This window comes from Stigmatopora argus, chromosome 12 (genome assembly GCF_051989625.1).
Source record: "Stigmatopora argus isolate UIUO_Sarg chromosome 12, RoL_Sarg_1.0, whole genome shotgun sequence".
Taxonomy (NCBI): Eukaryota; Metazoa; Chordata; class Actinopteri; order Syngnathiformes; family Syngnathidae; genus Stigmatopora; species Stigmatopora argus.
This window is the reverse complement of record NC_135398.1, coordinates 4,020,682-4,044,809: the sequence shown is the minus strand read 5'-3', so window position 1 is coordinate 4,044,809 and position 24,128 is coordinate 4,020,682. Positions and strand designations below refer to the sequence as shown.

At 38.6% G+C, this 24,128-nt stretch overlaps 1 protein-coding gene across 3 annotated transcripts in view; it reads right to left on the bottom strand.

Moving 5' to 3' along the window:
* The window catches only part of LOC144085640 (collagen alpha-1(XI) chain-like), a 63,981-nt gene that overhangs the window by 36,627 nt on the left and 3,226 nt on the right, over positions 1-24,128 (bottom strand). Inside the window, exons 3-10 of one of the 3 annotated variants that reach the window (XM_077615118.1) lie at positions 20,094-20,155; positions 14,587-14,636; positions 14,400-14,501; positions 14,142-14,244; positions 7,590-7,754; positions 6,494-6,707; positions 5,396-5,558; positions 215-343 (exon numbers count right to left, since the gene is read on the bottom strand). In XM_077615118.1, coding sequence (XP_077471244.1) covers positions 215-343; positions 5,396-5,558; positions 6,494-6,707; positions 7,590-7,728 — 645 coding nt within the window. In that variant the 5' untranslated portion in view covers positions 7,729-7,754; positions 14,142-14,244; positions 14,400-14,501; positions 14,587-14,636; positions 20,094-20,155. Of the gene's footprint in view, positions 1-214; positions 344-5,395; positions 5,559-6,493; positions 6,708-7,589; positions 7,755-14,141; positions 14,637-20,093; positions 20,156-24,128 lie in introns of all 3 variants that reach the window. The other 2 variants (XM_077615116.1, XM_077615117.1) reach the window with 2 other exon arrangements.

The window sequence follows — 24,128 nt, the reverse complement described above, 5'->3', positions numbered from 1 at the left end:
TCACTTCCTCAGCTCTGACTGTATTTCTATTTTTATAAGACTTTATTGAGTTACACCCAAAATCTACTAATATTACAGTGCCAGGGGTTGCTGGAGCCATTATATTGTTTATCGTAATACAGTATGTCCACACAAAATGCAGGGAGGACATAATTTTACATTGCAACAATTGTATTTGATAAAATATTGGCTTTTGGTGTATAATATTGCCTACCTCCTCTTCAGGTTCCTGAGCCTGAGGCGTGTCCTGGTGACTGGGAGTTTCACAGTCAGGGCTGTAGTGTTCACAGTAGTCATAGGCAGCTCTTGGGTCTGCCACGATCAGCAGCTGCTGGATGTCACCCTGAAACACACAAAAAAGTCAGTTACAGAACCCCAAAACATCTAATTTTCAGGCTCAAATCGAGAGTTCACGTGCTAAGGGTCTAAGCGCCTTGTTCCGGATTAACCCAGCATGGCGGTCGTAAAAGGTGACGGTAAAACACAACAAGCAGGATGTGGTAGAGCATGATAGCCCCGTAATCCTCCTGATAGGAAAAGTCGTTAATCAAGGCTGGAAGCGAGTCTGCAACCTTTTGTAGAATCTGCCACGAGAAAGGCTGCCAGTCCCCGTGCACAGCAGATAAACAATCAAGGTCTGTAGTTATCGCAGGACGTCTGGTTTTCATGAGCTTTTAGGAGAGGAAATTACATCTGCACCGCTAACCCTTCTGTCAGCCAACGCGCCTCACGGTTAGGCAAGTTGAAGAATGTGACCACTTCCAGCCAAGTCAAATAAAAAAATTGGAAATTTTGAGGTCGCAGTCGTGCTAAAATAATGTTGAAAAATATTGCTGTATAATTTTTAAAATCCATTTGAAGACCAAGGAACCAAGCTGGGTGATATACCTCATTCTAAATGGAGATTCATGCTAATTATCAGATAAAAGATCATTACAAAAAGATGGGCCTATGTTCCTTATAGTCGCAGTTCCTTTAAAAATACTGTAGATAGTAAATAGTTAGGATGCAAATCTCTTAAAATATATAAAAGTCAATTAGGATGAGTAGGGGCTATAGCACAAGTGTCAAAGTGGTGGCCCGGGGGCCAAATCTGGCCCGCCGCATCATTTTGTGTGGCCCGGGAAAGTAAATTATGAGTGCCGACTTTCTGTTTTAGGATCAAATTAAAACGAAGAGTATAGATGTATATTAAATTTCCTGATTTTCCCCCTTTTAAATCCATAATTGTAATTTTTTAAATCCATTTTCTGTGTTTTTAGTTCAAAAATCATTTTGTAAAATCTAAAAATATATATATAAAAAAGCTAAAATAAACATTGTTTTAGATCTATAAAAAACAGAATATTCGGGGATTTTAATCCAGTTCTTTTAATCCATTTATAAAAAATATATCTAAATATTATGTCTAAAATGGTCCGGCCCACGTGAAATCAAGAGTCTGACACCCCTGGGCTATAGTAAAATAAATGGATAGTTGTGAGTCAATTTCAAGTAATTTTCCAAACTTATGTGCCTTGTAAATGACTACACACTGGACAGTGTGTAGTCTGCTTTTGCCTAATATCAATATTACAGTCAAGTTGCTACACATTCTTTCCTATTTAAGACAAGGATGTCACGGAGGATGCTTTGTGTGTTCAGACGCACCAACAAATCAAACAGCATGCTGCTTATTTGTCTATTTGTCTAGTCTTTGTTTTTGTTAGTGTGCATGATTTTGGTGACATCCGCTTCACATCCCTCTTTCTCCATTTATTAATTCTGCATGGTGGGATGTTTATGCTGTAATATAGGCGCTACGAGGAAGCTCATGAGATTCATCAACATGTCACACATGCACTTGATGTTAAACCAAATCCAAAACGATTTAACATTCAGGTTAAGTTAATCTCAAACCAACCTAAAACTTGTGCATTCAGCTAAATTAAATCTGACTTTTACATGCTAACCTAACACACCATCCTAAGCCTCAAGCCAAGTTAAGAGAAATATTTCCTACAAACCAGCACTTCCATTTTACATGCTTAATCCCTTTACGAGCACAGCCATCAAATTGAACTATAATCAGGAAATTTAGCCTTGTTGCAAAACTGCACACCACAAAGTAAGTTGCATTAAGATGCAAACTGAGTTATTTTGTTGACTTTAATTTGGTGATAATTTAACAGGGGATTGCTCCCCTTATTAAGCGATTAAAAAATGTAGAAATGCAACGCAGCACATATTTACTCACATAGGCCGCACTTAAAAGTCTAAAGTTTTCCAAAGTGGACGTAGTGCCCAATCAGTCGGTGCGCTTTTTGTATGCACTAAATTCAAGATTCTGTAGATGTCGCTGTATGACGCTGACAGCTTGACTGTCTGGGTACATTGCTTGCTGACGCGTTATATTTATATAGTGAAAAGGCGGACGTGTGAAAGGGGTGCGCATATCCGTGACCGGACGTTTGGTCGACCAGACGTTTGGTAGAATGGACGTTTGGTAGAACGGACGTTTGGTAGAACGGACGTTTGGTCGCCGGGTTCGCTCGCTGTCAAATTATGACAGAGAGTTTACTGTTGATATTTTAATATTAGATATTTAGATATTAAACTCACTCTCACTCTCTCTCTCTATCTCTCATGATTATAATTTTGAGAGCTGGTTTCAACAGTAACAACCCGTCGACCAAACGTCCGTTCTACCAAACGTCCATTCTACCAAACGTCCGGTCGACCAAACGTCCGGTCGACCAAACGTCCGGTCGACCAAACGTCTTTCGACGAAACGTCCGAGTACCGCGCATATCATGCTTAAAGCATGACAATATTAGCAGTCGACAAGTATGTTTTCGTCTGCTACCAGTGACTGAGACGATCGGATTACAGTCGAAATGTGTAAAACAAGATCAGTTTTTACTAATTAATGTACATAAAAAAACACGTACAAAAGTAGTTATACGGCATACACAATTTGAAACAATAAAAAACCTATAAAATACGGGAAAAACACAAGTTGACAGGTATGTTATTTTACACTAACAAATCCAGCATGATGCAATTGTAATTGTAGAAATGAAATTATGTGTTTGTCCCCTCCCTCTCTCACTCAACTTCATGACATCACTCTGAACTACTCCTGACGCAAATCAAATCACAGCCCACGTTTCCATCTCAGAAGGTGATACACCATCCAGCTGCTTATTCCACCTCTGCAATAGAACTTCATTTCTTTTATTTCTTATTGTCACTCAAACATGCAGATCTTTGGGAGTGGAAGAACAACACACGCAGATGGAATGTGCAGAGGGGAAAAAAAGTGCACAAGGACAACAATTAGTTGAGCGTAATGTGTGTAATGCACTCCAGATTTTAGCTTGATCTTTTAGTAGCAGCAGGCAAAGTCTAATGCGATGAAAACTGGGATAATGTACAGGACTGATGTGATAGGGTTGAAATCCTTCACGGTGATGTGCTGGTCTAGACATGACTCGTATGGTGATGTGCAAGAAAATTTCCTCTTAAAATGAACGCAACTTATATCATTTTTTACGCTTATAATTACTGAAACTGAAAAATTGCATTCCAAAAGTAAGTCAGCACCATCTGTATTAAATAGAAAAAGGAGGGAGCACAGAGGCTGCATAATTGGTTAACCTGCTGGGTGAGGATGTGTCTACCAGCTGTGGAATGTGAGCGCATGCTGATCATAACTGCAGGTTCTCCTGCCCATTTAAGAAAGCTGTATCTGCCATCTAAGCTAAAAAACTTGGTTTGACCTAAGCATAAAAGAAGAAAGTCAAGAAAGTCCTGAGTTGAATGGAATTGGGACGAGTCGGATTTACTGTGAACATACGACTTTAGATAAACATTAAAACAGGAAATAGCCTGGCGTGAAAGTTATTAAGGTCAACGTTGCAAACATGAAATCAAAACGGAAAAGCGCAACAAAAAAATTATAGGCGTTCTTTAGCACATTCTGTTCTTTGTAAACTGTAAATTGTAAAAACCACTCTTGCTCGTTTTGTCTTTTTGCTGCTTTTCTGTCTTAATGATTTGATTTGGTGATTCTTAATGATCCCATTGACTTTGATTTGCTTTGTACTTTGTGCTTTTGCTTTGTTGTTCTGCGGCCTTTGCGAATGTACTGTCTAACTTATAACTATGCCTTTTTTTGCTACTGTCACAATGAAATTTCCCAAATACGGGATGAATAAAGTTATCCAATCCAATCCAATATTTGCGTAAGCATTAAAGCTAGACGACCAAAGATCTAAAAATGGCTGCCTCCGTTAACAAGTACTGTACATGCACAGATCCCTTAAAAGAGTTTTGTTATAGCGATGACAACAGTATTTGTGAGCTTTATTTTAGCTTGCAAGTAACTTTCATTTACCATTATACTATTAAGTTAGGAATTATGAAACGACACCCTACCCCAATCAACATGGCCAACACTATTAAATCAGGGCTTAAAGTTTGAAGCTGGAACCGAAAAAAATCATTTTGCATCATTTGCTATCTCTAGGTTTATATTTCTGAGCATAAACATTTATTTCCAAACAGATGTTTATGTTCCAAAGGTGTCAAGGTGGACTCAGTGTAATATAATCACAACATGAAATGAAGCCAAAATACATGTGTCTTATATTATGTTAACATATGCTACAATGATAACAGTACACCAACAAGGACATTTGTAATTACCGTAGCTATTACGCAGGACGCAATTATTAGCCTAACATACTGTAAATTCCGAATTTTGATAACGTCAGATGGAAAATATGATTTGGCTACATTTCATCAAGGGCTGAATCTATCTTAGAATTAACAGAATGAAGTTACATTGTTGTGACGTTTTTGAACAAAGTATTTTTAAACATGTTCAGAAATAGTATACTGAAAGAAAGTGATAGTGCTCACTAACAACCTTAATTACAATCTCAACGTTGCTTCCACTCTGACGTTCTTTCCCTTATAAAACTAATTCACCACTGTGGCCTTTATGGTCCCGCATAACCACGCTATATTTCCTTATCAACACTGTCAGAATGTCTAACCGCGGCTGCATAACCAGCATTCCACAATCACTCATCAAAGTCTCGCGTGTCAAAGTCCCATTTTCTACCCAGGCTGCAACCTGCTAGCTTTTGCTCAGTATAATTTAACACAAAAGAGATTAAAATAGCTCATTTAGCATGAGTTTCACTTAGCACGAAATCTAAAAATAAATAAATATAATGTGAAAAAAAATTCAACGTTAAGTCTTAAGATCTTGAGTTTAATCGAGCAATGCAAAGCTAAAAACCTGATTAATGTTTTTCATCTTTGTAAGTCAAGCGACTCTAAAAGCTCCAGCATGAGAAAGTATAAAACAAAGGATGTGAAAAGGGATTCCAATATGGCAGCTCACCTCAAAGACTTGTTCATCCAGGATTCTGGTGCCAAAGACGGTGATGCCTTGTGTGTCAATGGTTGCCTTTTCACCCCTGGCCAGTGTCTTGGTAACTTTTCGTTTACAGTCCACAATCATGGTGACACGCTTCCCTTCTACACTGATGGCCACACGATGCCACCTAATGAAGACAAACACAAAATCATTTGCATACCAACTCTGGAAATAGGCGAAAATTGTCTTAAATGGAGCTTTATTAGAAAAGCTGCTTGTTTCAAGTGTGGTTTCTTGAGCTTCAGTGCTTCAGGTTTTCCTATAACATTAATTTCAATGACTGTTTTCATGTTAAACTTTGGTCATATGTCCTAATTGTCTTTTGTTGCTGCTAGGAATCCAGCATATGCTGTTTTCTGTACCAGTAAGACCAGTACCAAAATGCAAGAAATCCATCAAGTTGCTGCAGAATTCTGAATTGTGTAATGCACGTGTCAAAGTGGCGGCCCGGGGGCCAAATCTGGCCCGCCGCATCATTTTGTGTGGCCCGGGAAAGTAAATAATGAGTGCTGACTTTCTGTTTTAGGATCAAATTAAAATGAAGAGTATAGATGTATATTACATTTCCTGATTTTCCCCCTTTTAAATCAATAATTGTAATTTTTTAATCCATTTTTTCTGTGTTTTTAGTTCAAAAATCATTTTGTAAAATCTACAAATATATTTAAAAATAGCTAAAATAAACATTGTTTTAGATCTATAAAAAAACTGAATATTCAGGGCTTTTAATCCAGTTATTTTAATCCATTTATTAAAAAAAAATGTTAATATTATATCTAAAATGGTCCGGCCCACGTGAAATCAAGATGACGTTAACGCGGCCCGCGAACCAACTTTTTAGAACAATTCGCCGAGGAAATAAAATTTTACCCATTGGGCCCTCTTATTTCAAAGATTCCTACTGAACGACACGTTCCCAATCGCAAAGTTTATTTGGAAAAATATTAAGAAGAAAATACTGGTATTGCAGTACCTTGTAATCCAATAAGGTCAAGTCTATATCCACACATGCAATGGAAAAGGGAGTATGACGGGTGGGGTGGATTGGTCGCGGACACTCACTTGCCGTCTGCCAAGTTAATAGAGCGGAAAAGGGGGTAGTCCTCAGGGGCTGGTTTTCCGTCCTGGTCTTCGTACAGGAAAATTGGGGAGCGGCCCACTTCCACACCCAGCTGTTGGATGCCCTGCTGGTTATACACGGACAACAGGAAGGACTGCAGCCCTGATTTGGGCTTGACGGTGAACATGATGGAGAAGTCTTCTGGGAAAACTCCACCTGGGAAAAACATCCGTCGATTTTTTGTTGCATTACACAATTTGGGAGAAGAATCTAGCAAGACCGCTAGATCAATACAGCTAAGAATCTGACGCAAAAAGCCCTTTTATGGGACTATGTGAAATGTGAAACTACATTTTCGGAAACATTTGTGGGTTCTAACTATAATATAACTAATTGCACATCAGAATTTTTTTTAACCAAGCCAAGGAGAGAGTCTCGAGTCTAGCTTAGTCTCACAGACTAGAACGACAATGGCTGCCTTGTCCAAGTGTCTTTCCTTGCCATGTCAAACCAAAGCGTCTACCGCAGTGACTTTCGAGGGATTCCGCCCTTCAGCCTTCGTGAGACTCCCACGATCCCCGCTCCGCAGGTTGCCAACCCTCGACTGACGACGCACCGCGGCAGCCTTCTGCGTCTCATAAAAAAGTGAACCAGACAGGCTTCCAGTGTCTGCCAAGAACTGCAAAATGGAACCTGGCAGCAATTAAACTTGAGAAAGGGGCACACTGTACTGACTGACACTGGCAGTTTACATTGCATTTAATTACAAGTAGTGTGTTGCCGCTTTTCCAAACATGATTGGCTAATACAAAGCGGGTGCTGCTCTTTGTTTACAAGACAAGTGAACAGTGGAAGATGTTGATTCAGACGTTCTAGGAAAGCTTTTTCCAATCAGTGTCCTTTTTATGTGGTCAAATGAAGTAGAATTATTCACTACGCCCTTTTCCATGGCCAATTTTTAACATCAGATTCTAATGTTGGGGAGCAACCAGATTAAAATCATATGAATATGCTTGATGTCATTGTTCAATTTCTGTATAACAGCAGTATTTGATTGACATTTGACTGGGATGCTATTCTATTAAAGACAATATTTACCTGGGAAAAGCTGCTTGGTTGGAGAGCTGATCTGAGCGTTCTTGCTGACTCGGTACGCAATGTCGGGTTTGGAGCCTCGGCGCATTGTGCAAAATCCAGGCGTTTTCTTGACGCCTTCTGGGGAGTTTTTGAAGTCCATTGCCTTCAGAACATCCACTGGCTCAGCTGTGGTGACAGGGGAGAAGAAATGAAGGTGAAAATGAATAACATTTTTCAAAATGGATGCATCTGTTGATCAGAGGGCTCACATTTTGTATATCTATCTTTACACACGTACTATATATATATCACATGTGTCAAAGTGGCGGCCCGGGGGCCAAATCTGGCCCGCCGCATCATTTTGTGTGGCCCGGGAAAGTAAATCATGAGTGCCGACTTTCTGTTTTAGGATCAAATTAAAATGAAGAGTATAGATGTATATTACATTTCCTGATTTTCACCTTTTAAATCAATCATTGTAATTTTTTAATCAAGTTTTTCTGTGTTTTTAGTTCAAAAATAATTTTGTAAAATCTAAAAATAAAAATAAAGCTAAAATAAACACTGTTTTAGATCTATAAAAAATTGAATATTCAGGGATTTTAATCCAGTTCTTTTAACCCATTTATAAAAAAATCTAAATATTATATCTAAAATGGTCCGGCCCACATGAAATCAAGTTGACGCTAACGCGGCCCGCGAACCAACCCGAGTCTGACACCCCTGATATATATAGTACCATATATGTAATATCTTTATATATACTTATAGGTATGCATATTTACATATATATATATGGCCAAATATAGTTTATGTACATTTTTCACCCAAGTCCTCTTAAAGTTCCAATTGAATTCAAATAACACTCCCCTATGAACTTGCAAACATAGCTAATGAACTAACTAATTTGTCACAGATACACACAACCCCATGTCCTCAGATTGAGGTCCTGCAAGACCCCGTTGTAAGCACATAATAAGACTCCACCTTCTTCTATTATTACTAGAATATTAGCAGGTTTTTAAGTCTCCCTTGTTGCTGTTTGGTCAAGCATTCAGACTATTTAACACAAGCCAAAAGAACCTTTTCTTGGGTATCGCCCCCTCCCTAAATAATACACACTACATTCCTCAAGCAAATCCCCATTTTGTGTCCATTTCCTGTCACGTGATTACTTATTACAGCAATGATAAGCAGGGAAATGAGGCTGGCTGATAGCGTCGGTGCTATGCAAGTATTCGCTTGACATTCAAACACCATAACAAACACACACACAAAATGTCAAAACATACATTTTTTCGCTTTTTGTTCTTGTGCCCACATGGGTGATGGATTGGCTTTGTCTAGCTTTCGACTGCTTTTATCTTTCGTACACATTGTCCAAAAAAAACCCCTGCAATATGTAGTTGAGAGAACGGAACAAAAACATCATCCTAAACAACTTAACCACGTCCAGCCAAAACAGGAGGACTACGCAAAATACGAATGGGTGATAGATTGGTTTTGTCTAGCTTTAGTACTCATTTAGTACACATTGTCTAAAAAAAAACTGCACTATGTAGAGTAGAGAAAGGAACAAAAACGTCATGGTAAACAACGTCCAGCCAAACGGTACACGGTCGATTGGTCGCCGGTCTTTTGGTCGCCCGGAAGGTTATTGATAATTACCATTTAAATCGTTGCTCAAATTCCCTAAATACAAACTGCGAATTATTATTTAGTCATACTTAATGCCCTATTAATTATTAGGCTAAAGAAAAGCTCCACATTTCCCGGACTTTTATTGTTTTTTGTTGGAGAACTTGTTAAGACCCTGACTGACGTAGCTTCTTAAAGGGACAACGCATGTACATACAAACTCTTTTACACTCACACATCGGCTCAATGAAACTGCTCATGGCCATTGTTGGCTTTTATTGATGCGTAGACCGTGTTGTTTTACCTTGTTTTGTCGCCGGTCTTTTGGTCGCCTGTTGTCGGGGTCGGGGCGACCAAAAGACCGGCGACCAAAAGACGGCGACCAAAAGACCGGCGACCAATCGACCGCACACGCAGAATACGAATGGGTCATGGATTGGTTTTGTCTCGCTTTAGTACTCATTTAGTACACATTGTCCGAAAAAAAACTGCACTATGTAGTTTAGAGAAACAAACAAAAACGTCATCGTAAACAACTGTCTCCGAACCACGGCCAGCCAAACCAGTAGGATTACGCAAAATATAAATTCAAAACAATGACATCAATTGTCATCATGGTCTTCTATCTATAATCTAACAAATGCCACATTTTATTGCTTCCTTCGGCATGGAAATGTAAAAAAAAATCAAGATAAGGAATTACAGGACGTGTCAAACTACCAAACACCATTAGACGGGTCACCTCAAGATCCCTTAGTGCGTGGGAAAAAAAAACCTCAAAGTGGTCCAAGCGAGATAAGTTCATGGCTTTTGACCACCCGCACATTTTCAGAGGCAAACAATGCAGAATAAAAACATCCGGCGCTTGATATTATTTTCTTCTGATGGCACGTGAAGTAAGGGAAGTGCTGATTGTGCGGTTCCACGATGGGTGGCTGCTTTCTTTCGGATAGGTGGGGGGAGGTGCTGAGTGTTGGTGGGGCTTCTGCTTGGGCTTCAAGTCCACATGTTGAAGCCATTATGGACCTGGCACCACTCCCCATGACCACCCCCCACTTAATAAAACATACACAAGACTAAACTTGGATGGCCCCAACTTTCGAGGCTACTTTTGCTTCTCGGAGAAGCCTTTTTAAAGACTTTAGTAATACTTTATGAAGTGGGTAATAACTACTTTGTTGATGTTTTACAAAGTGTTTGATTCATGTTTTAAAAGGTGATTATTAACTATTGTATTCATCGTTTTCACCAACATTGCTATTTACTTGTTTTTTCAATGCTTTAAGAGGTGTTTATTGTTTGAAGTTTTCTTTATGGGTTGTATTTTCACCCAATCTTGATCCTTTTTGTTGACGTGTTTCATTTTAAAACTGATGTTATTAATTTGTTTCTTCATGTTTTGGATGATTAGCTTGTACAACAGAGATTTTTAAAAATTTCTAATATTTCACAAAGTCATGTTAATGTTTCCAAATGTGGTTCTGACCTTGAATTGTTCAATAACTAATTTGTGAATGTTTCATATTAGGGTCAATCATTTGCTGATTAAAACTTTCAGAAGAATACTTTCTATTTTTAAGCGGTTTGATAAGGTGTTATTAATGTTTCATCCTTACTTATTTATGCTTTGTAAAGCCATTATACCTATTGTCAATGTAAAGTTTTTTATATCTTTACGTATGGACACATTTGACATACACTAATAAAAGATTTATAAATGCTAGCAGTGACGACTTTGTAAAAATTAAAAGTTACTACAGGCGTATTGTTCTTACACGATTCATAATTGACAAAAGCTTACAAATGTCTAATCGTAAGGCAATACCTAAGTCGAATAATTATTTGAAACCTACAATAATAATTAGCGAATAAAAGTTTGGAAAAAAAATCTTAAAACATTGATTCATGTGGTACTTTTAACTACATCTACATTGAGTATGTTTTTATGAAGGGTTATCTACTCGGGAATTCTTTTTCCATTTGACTATCTTTGTTTTTTTAGGGAATGCAGTCAAGTCAGTCAATTAATCAAACGAAGACATTTAAATGTCACATCAAAGTATTTTGAAATGGAAATATATTTGTAAAGACAGAACAATAAAAAAAGAAAGAAAAAAGACCATTATGCCTGTGGTGGAATATTGTGCCCAGCTACTGCTTCTCTGTGAGTTTGGGAATACCTTTGTGCATTACTGCATACCTCAAGGCCTCATATATTCCAGATGTGGCCTATTGCTCAAGCACCCCCCGCCCCCTCCACCCTCCAACCACACACACCCTCTCCACTTTTCTACGCTACTTTCCTTTTTTCCCATTTCTTCTTTCCTATGCCCACTCGGCACTGTCCCGTTTCAGAATTTCAGCCTCCTTTAACTCCTCGCAATAATCGAATAATAACTCATTTAATGGAGTGTTTGTGGGCTATTACGGCACCTCATTTGTCAACGTGTGTCAGCAGCTCCAAGTCTGCCTTGTTAACAAGCTCCCTGGAAAAAAAAATGTGCGATAAACTCCCTCAGGTGCATGCAGAGACGTGATGTAAAAGAAATGAAGGGGACTGGTTAAAATCGTTTCAAATGAAAGCAGCAGACGTAGAGGCAAAATTTCCACTATTCGGTTTGATGTGGATTTGAGCTGTGATTAAGCTGGGAATCTTCTCCAAGGGAATTTTTTTCTTTTTTTTTCTCCCTTTGACAAGTTGCGTTCTAACGAGGTCTGGCAGCAGTGACGGGAATTAAAGTTCCCTCCCCTCTAGAGACCCTGCAAAAGTGTGCACATCATGCAATTATGGTAAACTCTCAATCATGAAGCGACAGGAAGGGGGACAAGATGGAACACTTAACTTTGATGATTGCGCAGTAAGTTGTACAGAATGTACAGAATATGAGTCTTTTTGTACCACACAAGACAGCTGCTTTCCTTTTCTTAGTGAATATACTGAGTTGGGACCCCAAAAAACCCACAATAATTAAATAAATGTTCATATATGTAGGCAAAAACTAAGAGTCGATGCAAAATCTGCCTGTAATCGTCAGATAAAATGTATTTAGAATCAGTTTTAAAACATCACGAGTGCTCATGTAGTTTCCACACAGAAAATCTAGCATTGCCGAGTCAAGAATGCTGAAGGCGGTCACCAATAAAAGTCAAAAGTTTGCGAGGGACGACTTAAGTAATTGCCGGTTAGGTGTGGTCTCGATTTTGTGTGTGATTTATTGATCTTAGATTTCAAGGTTAGTCCTGGTGTGAACTCTTGGTACGTTTCCGATATCATCACTTTTTTTCATGTGATATGTAATCACTTTTCTTTCAAACTGTAATGATCGTGATCAATCTGTTATGTCATTTATGATATTGTTTTTGTGTCAAATCCAATCCATGGACTTATATGTGTTACCAAAAATTCACAACCATGGAAAATATTGTATTGTAATTTGAAATCAGGGAGGGCTCAAAATGTCACTCACTCTTGTTCTTATTGGTTAAGACACTAGCAAAGATGATGCTGTTGATAGGCGACTTTTATGGAGCTGGGCGATCATAATTTGTGTGAATTTGTTTAGTGGACAGTTTATCAATTGTATACAATATATAGACTGTTTTTTTTAAATATTTTTTTCCATACAATGTTTCTTACTACCCTTGCTGCAGTTTGTACTCTATTGATGAGTATATTGTATTTTGTAAGGCAATACAAGAAATCTATTCCATTCACCCATATCTAGTTTGACATTCATATTTTGACTACAAAACATTCTGACAACAAACAAACATACTAAAAACAAAAGAAAGAAACAGACAAAAAAAGGAATTGTGGGACTTTAAGACCAACCAAAGATTCCCATTCAAGGAAAGGTCCAAGTCTTTTAGCCTTTGCAATGAGCCTTGGAAAAACAGCAAATACTACTTGAAAGCAGTAATACTACCCACGCCAGCAGACGCATACTTTTTATATTCCTGGCTAGAAGCTGCACAGTATGGATGCCTCTTTGGCTCCTCAGACACTATTCTTCAAAGCTAGACGTTAATGTGACCCACATATGTTTTCAAAAGAGTCAAAACACTCCCCCCAAAACCTCCTTCACGATCTCCTTTTTCCATCAACGCCCCCCTTTTTTTTTTTCAAAGGTCTTCAATAATAGTGGATGGAAAAGATAGGCTTTTGGGAGTTGGGATGTGAATTCCAATCATCACAGTCAATATGTATGTATAAAACTATTGAAAAGTTCCGAGTGGGCAATTTAAAGTCATTAAATATGCCAATCAGTGCTCAAATAGACGACTCATTTGATAATCATGCTTTCAATTAAGCGTCATTTTATGCTAACGGGAATAAGAATACTGCATCTTATGGAGAAGCACCACCAATTTCGTCACACGCAGTTTCTGGGTGTGATGACAAGTAGGCTTTTTTGTTGTTGATAATGACGACAGGGCCTATGTCCAATTATTATTAAGAATAAAGTGTTTATATTTAATGACGACCAAAGGGACCAACATCCGCACTCACCTCTGCGGACCACGCCTAAAAAAAAGTAACATTTTGTTTTACTTTAGTCAAAACCGTCAATCACAAGGTAAACATGATATGGCGTGATGTAAAATGAGTTTAAGTCTTACACTGACATGGACAGTTATAGACAACAAATCCATTTCAATTGTAAAGGCTGGAATTGAGCGATCATGTTTAACTGCTTTAACTGCAATAAATGTCCAATCCAGTTTGACTTAAGGCTTGCCAGTGATCCCCAGTCAAACTGGATTGGACGTCTATCACCGTCAACGCCAGCCAATGAGTTAATGTAGCTTTAACAGTACATTAAGACGTGAATTCACCCTTAACAGGTACTCATCTAAAAAAATCAAACAATCATCAGCTATATTATATTGTTTTAAGGAGTAGTTTAAATGAAAGAGAAAAAAAAAGTTTGTTACCTCCTCTGACGGAGACAGTTTGCAGGATTACAACAATGATGGTGGCCAGCGTGGACTCCAATAGCCATCTTTTCGTCCTCCACCTGGCGGGCCGCCTTTGCGTCTCCATGGTGAAACTTGGAAAAAAAAAGTGAAATAAAATAATCCCTCTGACAAAGTGTGTATGCTCGTACTACTACAGCTCCATGTGGGGGAAGAGAGTGACAATGGCTGTGGTGTGGCGGCCTGACGAGAAGCTTCAGACCGGCTTCCCCCTACCTTCACACGCAGCAGCACACTGATGGTGAAGCGCTGTCATGAAAAAAAGTGCAGTAGCCCCATTGAGCAGAGTTGGAGCGATGCCAACCAGGAGGATACAAGCTGTGGAAAAGCAGCCGTTGTCAAATCACCACTCGGGGAAAGTGGACTCCACGCCCACTGGACCGCCCCCTTGTCGTCTCTTTACCCCCATCAGCAGCAGCTGAACATCGCTGGCTTCAGGTGTGGAAGCCCCACCTAGAATCACATCAAAATGGGGATGAAAAAAGTGGAGTTTAGCTAAAATGTTTGGGGAAATATGGCTAAAAAAGCTCATGAAAATTTAAAGATTTCTAAACATAAAGCAGGGACAGTTGTCGCTATGGGCAATGTGGGCAAACGCCCAGGGCACAATATATTCATGGGCGAGCCCTAAAAGAGCCCTAAAAAAACATACAGTGGTACCTCGACATACGATCTTAATCCGTTCCGGGACTGAGATCGTATGTCGAGCTTTTCGTAACTCGAGCGGACATTTCCCATTGAAATTAACTAAAAACAAATTAATTTGTTCCCACCCTCTGAAAAAACACCAAAAACAGGATATTGGATTGGAAAAAATGTTTTATTTCTTCTAATTCGCCATCTATTAATAAAGTAACACATAACTAGTGGTTTAATAGTTATAAAATGTGTTTAATAGAAGTAAAATTAGACGCATTTCGCGGAGGTTAGAGACGGACATACACGAAGGCGGGGGGGGGGGGGGTGGGGTGTTCGGGGCAACAACGCACTCGTAAACGAACAAACAGATTTAAATTAATTTGGATATATATATACAGACACTCAAACATACGTTTAATGTAACTTTACACGAAACTGAATTCTATTTTTTTTTTACCTTCGTTCAGGCCGGGTTAGCTGTTTACCACGCCTCCACCCTCACATTCGCTTTCGATGGGCTGTTTGCTGTTGTATTCCCTTCAAAATATTCTGAAAATGATGCACTCAAATGTTCTCACAATAGGATAACGCACGACCACTTGCCAACGAGAAGTAGTCTTGAATGAGCGATCGCGGGAGCTAACAGGCTAAGGAAGGAATAACAGCCTACTCACATATTGATTGCTGGTAATGAAGTTTTATTCTGAGAAAGGGTGCCATTGGCTATCGGTGTTGTGTGCACGAGTATACTTAATTAGCCAGAAAGCCCTCTTTTTGCCTGCGCATGCGCGTTGTGCGTTTCCTGGTCGATGCTAGGAGAAACTCGTCTGAATAAATCGTTCAGTGCTCGTAGATATCCGTTATACACGAAAGAGATGCGGCAAAAAAAGACAGTGCGCTACAATGATAAACAGCCTCTCATGTCATGGCCACCTGGCTTGCTCGCATCTCGAAATTTTGATCGTATCTAGGGCGAATTATTCGATCGAAATTTTCATCATACCTCGAGCATCTCGTAGGTAGAGCTGATCGTAGGTTGAGGTACCACTGTAGTATTGCCAGTTGTCTAGACCAGTGGCATATCTCCTTCCTCTACCACACCTGAATCAAATGATCAACACATCAACAATCTGTCCAGAAGCTTCACAATCATCCTGATTATGATAATGATCCTAATTATTTGATTCAAGTGGGTTGGACAGGTCACCTGCCCATAAATGAAGAAAGGAGGAGAAAGTTGTTTGACTCTAATTCTCAAAATTGAGTTAACAGCTTCCTTTATGGGGACACTGCTTTGTTGGAGCGAAATAAAACTTGCAGCCGGTAGCCAAAAATCTCAATGTTTTCCAGACTCGCCAGCTTTCTCGAGCAGACCTCATGCCTGATAATAATTATCAGATAGAAAAACAACAGAAAAAATATTGGAAGATATAATGGAAGCCATAGAGGCCTGTGTGCTGACACTAAGGGCTTGTTGCTAATCAAACAAAAACTATAAACAGCGTAACGCATGATAGTTTTTACCAGTTGCTGTAAATGCTTTTTATTATTAAAAGAAAACAATGAGATTAGTCGTATCCAGAAATTCTGCTGTGAAATGGAGAGAGATAGAGTTGTCATTCGCCAAACTAGAAGTTCTGGGTTCAATTCCCCACTCTGGTAACCAATATCGCTTTATCTTTGAGCAAAATACAGAACTCCACGTTTCTTCTTATTCTACGTCATCTGAAGGTAAATGAGGATATAGCGCTTGAGTTAAAGGTGGAAAAGCATTATACAAATGGAATTCCTTTTACCAAATGTCTGGGTATATGGCGAGAAATCTGTCGGGAAAAAATGACCTGCAACATGTGCTTAAAAACAATTGAAGTCTACTGTGAAGAAATCCTAGACGCAGACCGCCCAAGTCTTTATAGTCAGTTGGGATGACTCACAAGTGGCAGAAAAAAACTGATGGGTCTTGTAAATGTAGCTATTTCGTTTTGAATGACCTCAGGTTTGCAAAATACATTCTCTGTTGGGTTTAAATCTAGGGGCTGATTTGAGATTTTCTTCATCTGATAAACATCTTGATCCATGCTGCTTTTCTGTCTTAATGATTTGATTTGGTGATTCTTAATGATCCCATTGACTTTGATTTGCTTTGTACTTTGTGCTTTTGCTTTGTTGTTCTGCGGCCTTTGCGACTGTACTGTCAAACTTATAACTATCCCTTTTCTTGCTACTGTCACAATGAAATTTCCCAAATACGGGATGAATAAAGTTATCCAATCCAATCAATTTATAGTTAGTTATTCATTCTTTTCTTACTGTTTTTGAAATACAATTGACCTCCTGCGTTGTAGGAAGATGCGGCAGCCTCACGTAATAAGAAAATGTATATATTTGACAAGGGAAAGTGATATTTGGTCCAAGCAAGCTTTTCTCAAGAGCCACACAACTTGAAGGGCTGGACTAAAAAGCCAAAGCTTAACGTTCTCCCTTACCCTAATCAAGGGCTTTTTTAAAAACTTTCAACCACACGGTCATTTAAGACTCGCAATCACAGTCATTTCTCAAAATGGTGCCATTTTGTCACACAAACAGGTACTTTATGGCATCTATTTTTAAACAGAAGGCCCATTGGGGTGTTGATAAAAACAGGCACGACTCAGAAGCAACAAAATAGAACTTAAATTGATCATCTGCCTTTCATTGGTTTATTGGTTCTCCTAGTGGGAAGGTTATCGAGCCAATCAGATGGCTGGATCAGAGAGGCTTGGCTCCTGTTGGGTTCAAAAGCAAATTACTTTTTGGCTCGTGGAAGTTTGCCAGGCGTCCGTGTGTGTGTGATCACCACTGTGGACACCAGCTGCTCCCCACTTTTGTCTTAACGGAGACACACTGGACGGAAAACAATGAAAATTCGCAGAAAAAATAGGCAGAAATCCAACAGAATTTAGATCCCTGCCAATAGAATGGAGGGTATTTGAAGAATGAAGGAAAGAAGTCCAACAAAAACCTCAGAAATCCAATTTTTGACAGCTTTACCATTTTTAATCATTTTTTTTGTTCTTCTGTATATATTGTTAAACGTGGAGAGTCAAACAAGCAATAAAAATATATTTTCATAACGCTTTGTATCTAGATGGGCCTGCCAGAACTGTCCTTCAAACACACACGGCTGTGTTTCACAAAATGTACACTATTCTAAGTAATGTTGCTTGTAATTTTTACATACATAAACTGAACTATTAAACTTTTTTTGTTAAATATTGATAGTTATGTGCTTTCTTTAATTTAACGTGACACATGTACATGAACATTCTCTGTTAGAAGAGATCCTTGGTCAAGTTAGTCTTTTTCCTCCCCTTCTAATTTAGTTTCAAAAATGTCTTTCCCATGCAATTGTACTACTGTAAAAGTTGGGTTTATTCTAAAAGATTTTCCCGTTCAAAGAACGAAAGTACATTTTTGTGCTTCCCTTTGAAAAGGAAGTCACCGAAAAATGCATGATTATGATTGGTGTTTTTGCTGCTCTTTAATTTTCAGGATGATCTGACATGCAGGGCGCATCTTTGTAGTTTTTTAGGCATGTGATTACAAGCGATGCATACACTGCCAACATGGCCCCAGCTGACAATGTGTAATTATGCCTTCGTAATACATATGTAGAGCAGCTGTGAAAATAAAGGCTTCACGTGTATTTTTGGTTGGACAAGAAGAAGATTTTTAATCAGCGTTCCAATGGACTGACACAGTTATTAGGGGGTTTATAGTGATACCGTCACAGTGTGTACTACTAAATGTTAGAAGATTTCTAAATTATTTTTACAGTGTACGGGTCAGGAAAATTGGCAAGAGGAGTAATCATAATTTGTTGAGAAACAGGTGTTCCTAGTGAAACCAACCAATGCACTACTCTACTCTTGATGACTAAGAAGAAAAGGCTGTGAATTAAGTTTTTTGATAAATTGAATGCCTTTATTGGTATTATACCAATACAATGCGATTTAAAGCTTAACTATAAAGTGCATGCATAAATTAGAAGGCATAAAAAATGATATACAATAAAAATGAAGGGAGGTTAAAAAAAAGTAACTATAGTGGCATGTGCGGTCGTTTGGTCGCCGGTCTTTTGGTTGCCGTCTTTTGGTCGCCGGACTTTTGGTCGCGGTCTTTTGGTCGCCAAGGCCCAAACAACGGGCGACCAAAAGACCGGCGACAAAACAAGGTAAAACAACACGGTCTACGCATCAATAAAAGCCAACAATGGCCCTGAGCAGTTTCACTGAGCGGACGTGTGAGTGTATAAGAGTTTGTATGTACATGCGTTGTCCCTTTAAGAAGCTACGTCAGTCAGGGTCTTAACAAGTTCTCCAACAAAACACAATAAAAGTACGGGAAATTTGGAGCTTTTATAGCTAATAATTACTAGGGCATTAAGTATGACTAAATAGTAATTTGCAGTTTGTATTTAGGGAATTTGAGCAACGATTTAAATGGTAATTATCAATAACCTTCCGGGCGACCAAAAGACCGGCGACCAAAAGATTGGCGACCAAAAGACCGGCGACCAATCGACCGTGTACCCTAAAGTGGTTAGCAGCATGTGGTAGCTTAGTGCAAGTGCCAAAGTGGAAGATGAAAATTTGCAGTGCAAAGACTGAAGTAAAAGTCTGAGAATATTACTTATTGATAAAGATCTGGCAATGCAATGGGTGTTTGTAATGACATGAATTTTGTTTGGTAGATTCGACTCTTGCATTTTATTCTGCCGGTCAAAATATCAGTGAAGCCGTTCTTATATAGCTTACGATATTTGGGACTTCAGATGTCAAGTGGGCTCGAGTACGGTTCAAGTAGTACGAGTGTACCCTCAGACTTCAAGGTCTTCCAGCTTGAAGCATTTAGCGCTTGTGTAAACTGCTTGAATTCTGGAGGACATTTTCGTTTTTTACGACTTTGCCCTGAAGTGCACGGAAGTTCAGAAAAAGCTTACAGTTCCAGTCCAGGCTAAGTTAGCCGATGCGAAAAATTCTCAGACTAAAGAGAGTGACTCCTAACAACTGGGTGGAGGAAACATTCACTGTACTTGCTTGCTATCTGTGGTGGCCAGACCACCTTGTCTATGATATTATACTGTAAAGTTATCTTATGGTAAATTCAAAAATGTATGAAACACAGACAAAATGTCTTCATGTTGAAAATACCAGGAAATATAGACTGGGACAAAATGTCCCTCTAACTTTAATGCTGTGAAATACATAATGCAGAAAATTGAAACATTACCGTGAACCACGTTCTTCATGCGACGTAGGTCCATAATCAGATGGAATTCTGTCTCATTAACTCTGCAAAAAAAATGGTATAGTCAGTAAAAGTATAAATATAAGAATAATAAGTATAAGACAGCTAAACAAACGTTTATACACGTTGACAATTTCAGTGCGTGCTTTGACTGGGATAAAAAACAACATTTATTGGAAAAAAACTCAAAAGAAAGTTCTAATGTAATTAAAGACTAAGGACTAAATTGTTTGTGAGCTAGGTTGTGCCATTAGTGAGTAATATTACAATAAAACCACAGTACATTTAGTATTTTGATGTGAAAAAAATCCCATCTGTTTTATGTTTCCAGAACAAAAAAAATACACACACGAAGTACTAACTAAACATTGCCTTCTTGGTAAAACAAGATAGTGTTTAAAAAAATGAAATAAGAGAATGTTGAGTAAAAATTGCATCCCAAATTGTGTTAAAGTATCAAGCTTTTGTGGTAGGTTTGTAAAAAAACAGGCAACTAGTTTGAAAGTCTGCCTAGCCATAGCGTTAGTCATGACATCTGCTAACCAGAGGCTGAGCAGTAGCATATTTTTTCACCTTGTTGTTTATTCCATGCGGGAAATTGAAATGCTACTGTCCTGTACAAAGTATTTCTTATTCAATTTGAACATTTGAATTCATATAAATATCTCTTTGGAATTAGGTGGCATGAAGAAGCCTAAAACAGACCATAAATGTCTACCATTGGGTCATAAATGTCCAATATAATGTTGAAGCATCCGATAGTTGTTAAGGCATAAAAAAGGACTCAAACTACGGTGAGTGGCGTTTTTAGAGATGAAGTGGGCAGACAATTTGCTTTTTATGACTGTAATGAGAGGCTCGGTAAGACGTCAGGCAAAGACCGCGATGTGACGAACAAAGTGCAGAGGGCTTTGATAATGTACAGCTCCAACATCTCGGGTTTCGTGTGCCGTCAAATCAACGATGGCAAAAAGAAGGCGGTGAATAGAGCGGTCATGTTGCCAAATGTGCCCAGGATAGCAAGGTCAGCAAAAGCTTTGAATCAAGTCCAGTTCAAAGCCAATGTTTAAATTTGACCAGAGTTAGACTACACCAGTTGCAGGTGTCAGAGAGTCAATGTCAGAAGTTGGAGATAAAAAAAGATGACCAAGACATGTGGATTTTGGTTTCAACCAACTCAGCAAAGACTGTTTAAGCAAAAAGGTTTCTGCTCAGACAAGCATTCATATATTCATTTTCCATACCGATTGGTTGGAATGAAACTGTAGATCCACTAGAAATACGTAGTTTGGTACACAGTAAAACACCTATTGCATAAAAGTGAACTATATCAGACATGGCGCAGCATGGCATTTCCGAACAGGCATCAAGGTAAATTGTACATAATTAAGAGTTAAGGTAAATATATAGTTTGGAATTACAGTATTGTTGGATGATTACTCCAACAGGTATACTGTAGGTCTTAATCCTTGTTATTTTCTCTCCTAAAAAATGTATGTGAGACCAGAACAGGTTGCTTCATGTATTCAGATGTTGAAAAAAAAGCACAGTATTTCATTTTATATTCAGAATGTACTGTTCCACCTCTAAACAATTATTTATTTGTGATCATGGTGCGGGTAAGTATTGGTCAGGGAACCTGGTGTACTGTGAATGGTATGGTTCTTTCTTGGTTTGAAAGAAATTGGAATGCTGGTTCTTGGTGTTTTCCAGTGTTTTTCCTACATTTTAATTAGCTTTCCAACAACATCCCGGCTAGGAAAATGTTGCGGAACGAGAAATGTAAAATATCCTTTTTTTCCCCTCAAGGCTAATGCAGGTCTTCCGATTTGGAAAGTTCACGTTTCCTTGAATGGGTTTTGTCAAAAGGCGTAACAGAGGCTATCGAATGTGATGGCGAGGATGACTGAATGAGTGGAATCAAGTCCAAGATTCCTTTGATTTGAGGCCATTGATACTGTCAAGACCCTAATAGAAAACATGCCAGTGATCTCAAACACAATCCACAACTGCAGGATCACAACCGACATTTTTGGGGAGTAGCTTTGCCAAATTCATTTATACACGTTAACACATTTTGCACAAACATAAACACATGACATCAAGCATGTCAATCAAACAGAGCATAATTTCCTACCAATATACTCATTATCTGTATAAAATAAAAATGAAAAACAGGAAACCAGAATTCAACCAATGAGTTTCAATGGGATGTTTCTCATCTCTCTATGCGTTCATTTTAGACTAGCTGGCACAAAATGTCTATTTTTTCAGTGTTAGTATTGATTTTACCAATTGTTGGTAACAACTGAAATGCAGATGCAAAATATATTCGTGACGTTTTTTTTTTTTCCAGGCCATTCAAGGATTTCAACTTTGTGCCAGTACAAGCCAAACATACTTTATTCAAGTGGAAAAGGCACTGGGGCGAGCAGTAGCCAGCCTGGGGGTGCAATAGTACATTATTTTTCCGTGATCAACACCTCCCCAGTGTGTGCACTGGAGCGCTTCCATTGCAGTGGCTTTTGCTGCTGTCGCCAATTGGATGAAGGATGAAGCATTGTTTCCACGCTAACCAATCATCTCAATCCCACTGAAGCATTATAGCCACAAAAATAGTTGACAGCTACTATATGTGACACGAAAAAGGCAGCATTGCAAAAGATGCAATTAAGTGCCACGGAGATTATGAGAGTACTCGCCACGTTGGGCGATGGTTTGAAACCAATAAATGCCACGTTCTGACCACAAGAACAATGACAATAAAAATATAAAAGACAATTGGTTAAAACTGGGAAAGCAGTGTGGTTTGGCATTCAGAAAACGGGATGCAGAGAAGTGACGCGTAAGTCTGAAGAGCAGTCAGAAAATCTGCTCAAAATTGAGGAAAAACACTTTTTATGCTGCCTTTGACAAATTTCCTTAAATAGTGGCTCGTGCCACAAATTAAACGTGCTTTATAAGTAAGTCAACATCAATTGAAAACGAGTGGTCTCTCAAATTTATATGAACCTTTCTCCCCAACCCTAGCAGACATTTTAAGCCTCTTGCAAACAGGAACAACAGAAGACAAATACTGCAGAGGCAATGTCTATATGTCCAAACTAAAAACCAAGCAAATCAGACTCCTCCTCCACAACAACAACAACAACAACTATCATGGCAAATAAACCATTTTGCTGCCCTACTTTGCTTATGTTAGCATCTGCAAGAACACATTGAGTATTTCAAATTTAACCCTTAACCTTAGTAACCAAAACAGCAGAACATCCAGGGATACATCAATAACCTTTGAGTGCTTATTGTGTGTGTGTGTATATATATATGTGTGTGTAATATGTAACAGTATGTGACACTATATGCACATAGTCCACGCACGTGTGCCCCTCAATCCTGTACTGGATGGACTATGTTGCAATGTAAAGGCGATAGCAAAACGCGTCTGGAAGTGTTTAAAACTTGGTGGGGGAAAAAAAGGAAGGCATTCTCTCATATGGAATCATTCTGGCCAAATAGGACTTGTCATTTTTTCCCCTCTCACTCTCGTCATGACTCAGGTGGCATGTTTTTCTATATGTTTCACCGCCCAGGCACTGACACGCACCATGCACATCAAACTGGAAGTATGTACATCCGATTCCAAGCAACAAAAGATGTTCATTGTTTTAAGACAAGGGTGTCAGACTCGGGTTGGTTCGCGGGCCGTTTTAACGTCAACTTGATTTCATGTGGGACGGACCATTTTAGATATAATATTTAGATTTGTTTTAATAAATGGATTAAATGAACTGGATAAAAGGCCCTGAATATTCAGTTTTTTTTTATAGATCTGAAACAATGTGTATTTTAGCTTTTTTTAATATACTTTTAGATTTTACAAAATGATTTTTGAACTAAAAACAAATAAAATATCGACTAAAAAAAGCAATTATCGATTTAAAAGGGGGAAAATCAGGGAATGTAATATACATCTATACTCTTCATTTTAATTTGATCCTAAAACAGAAATTCAGCACT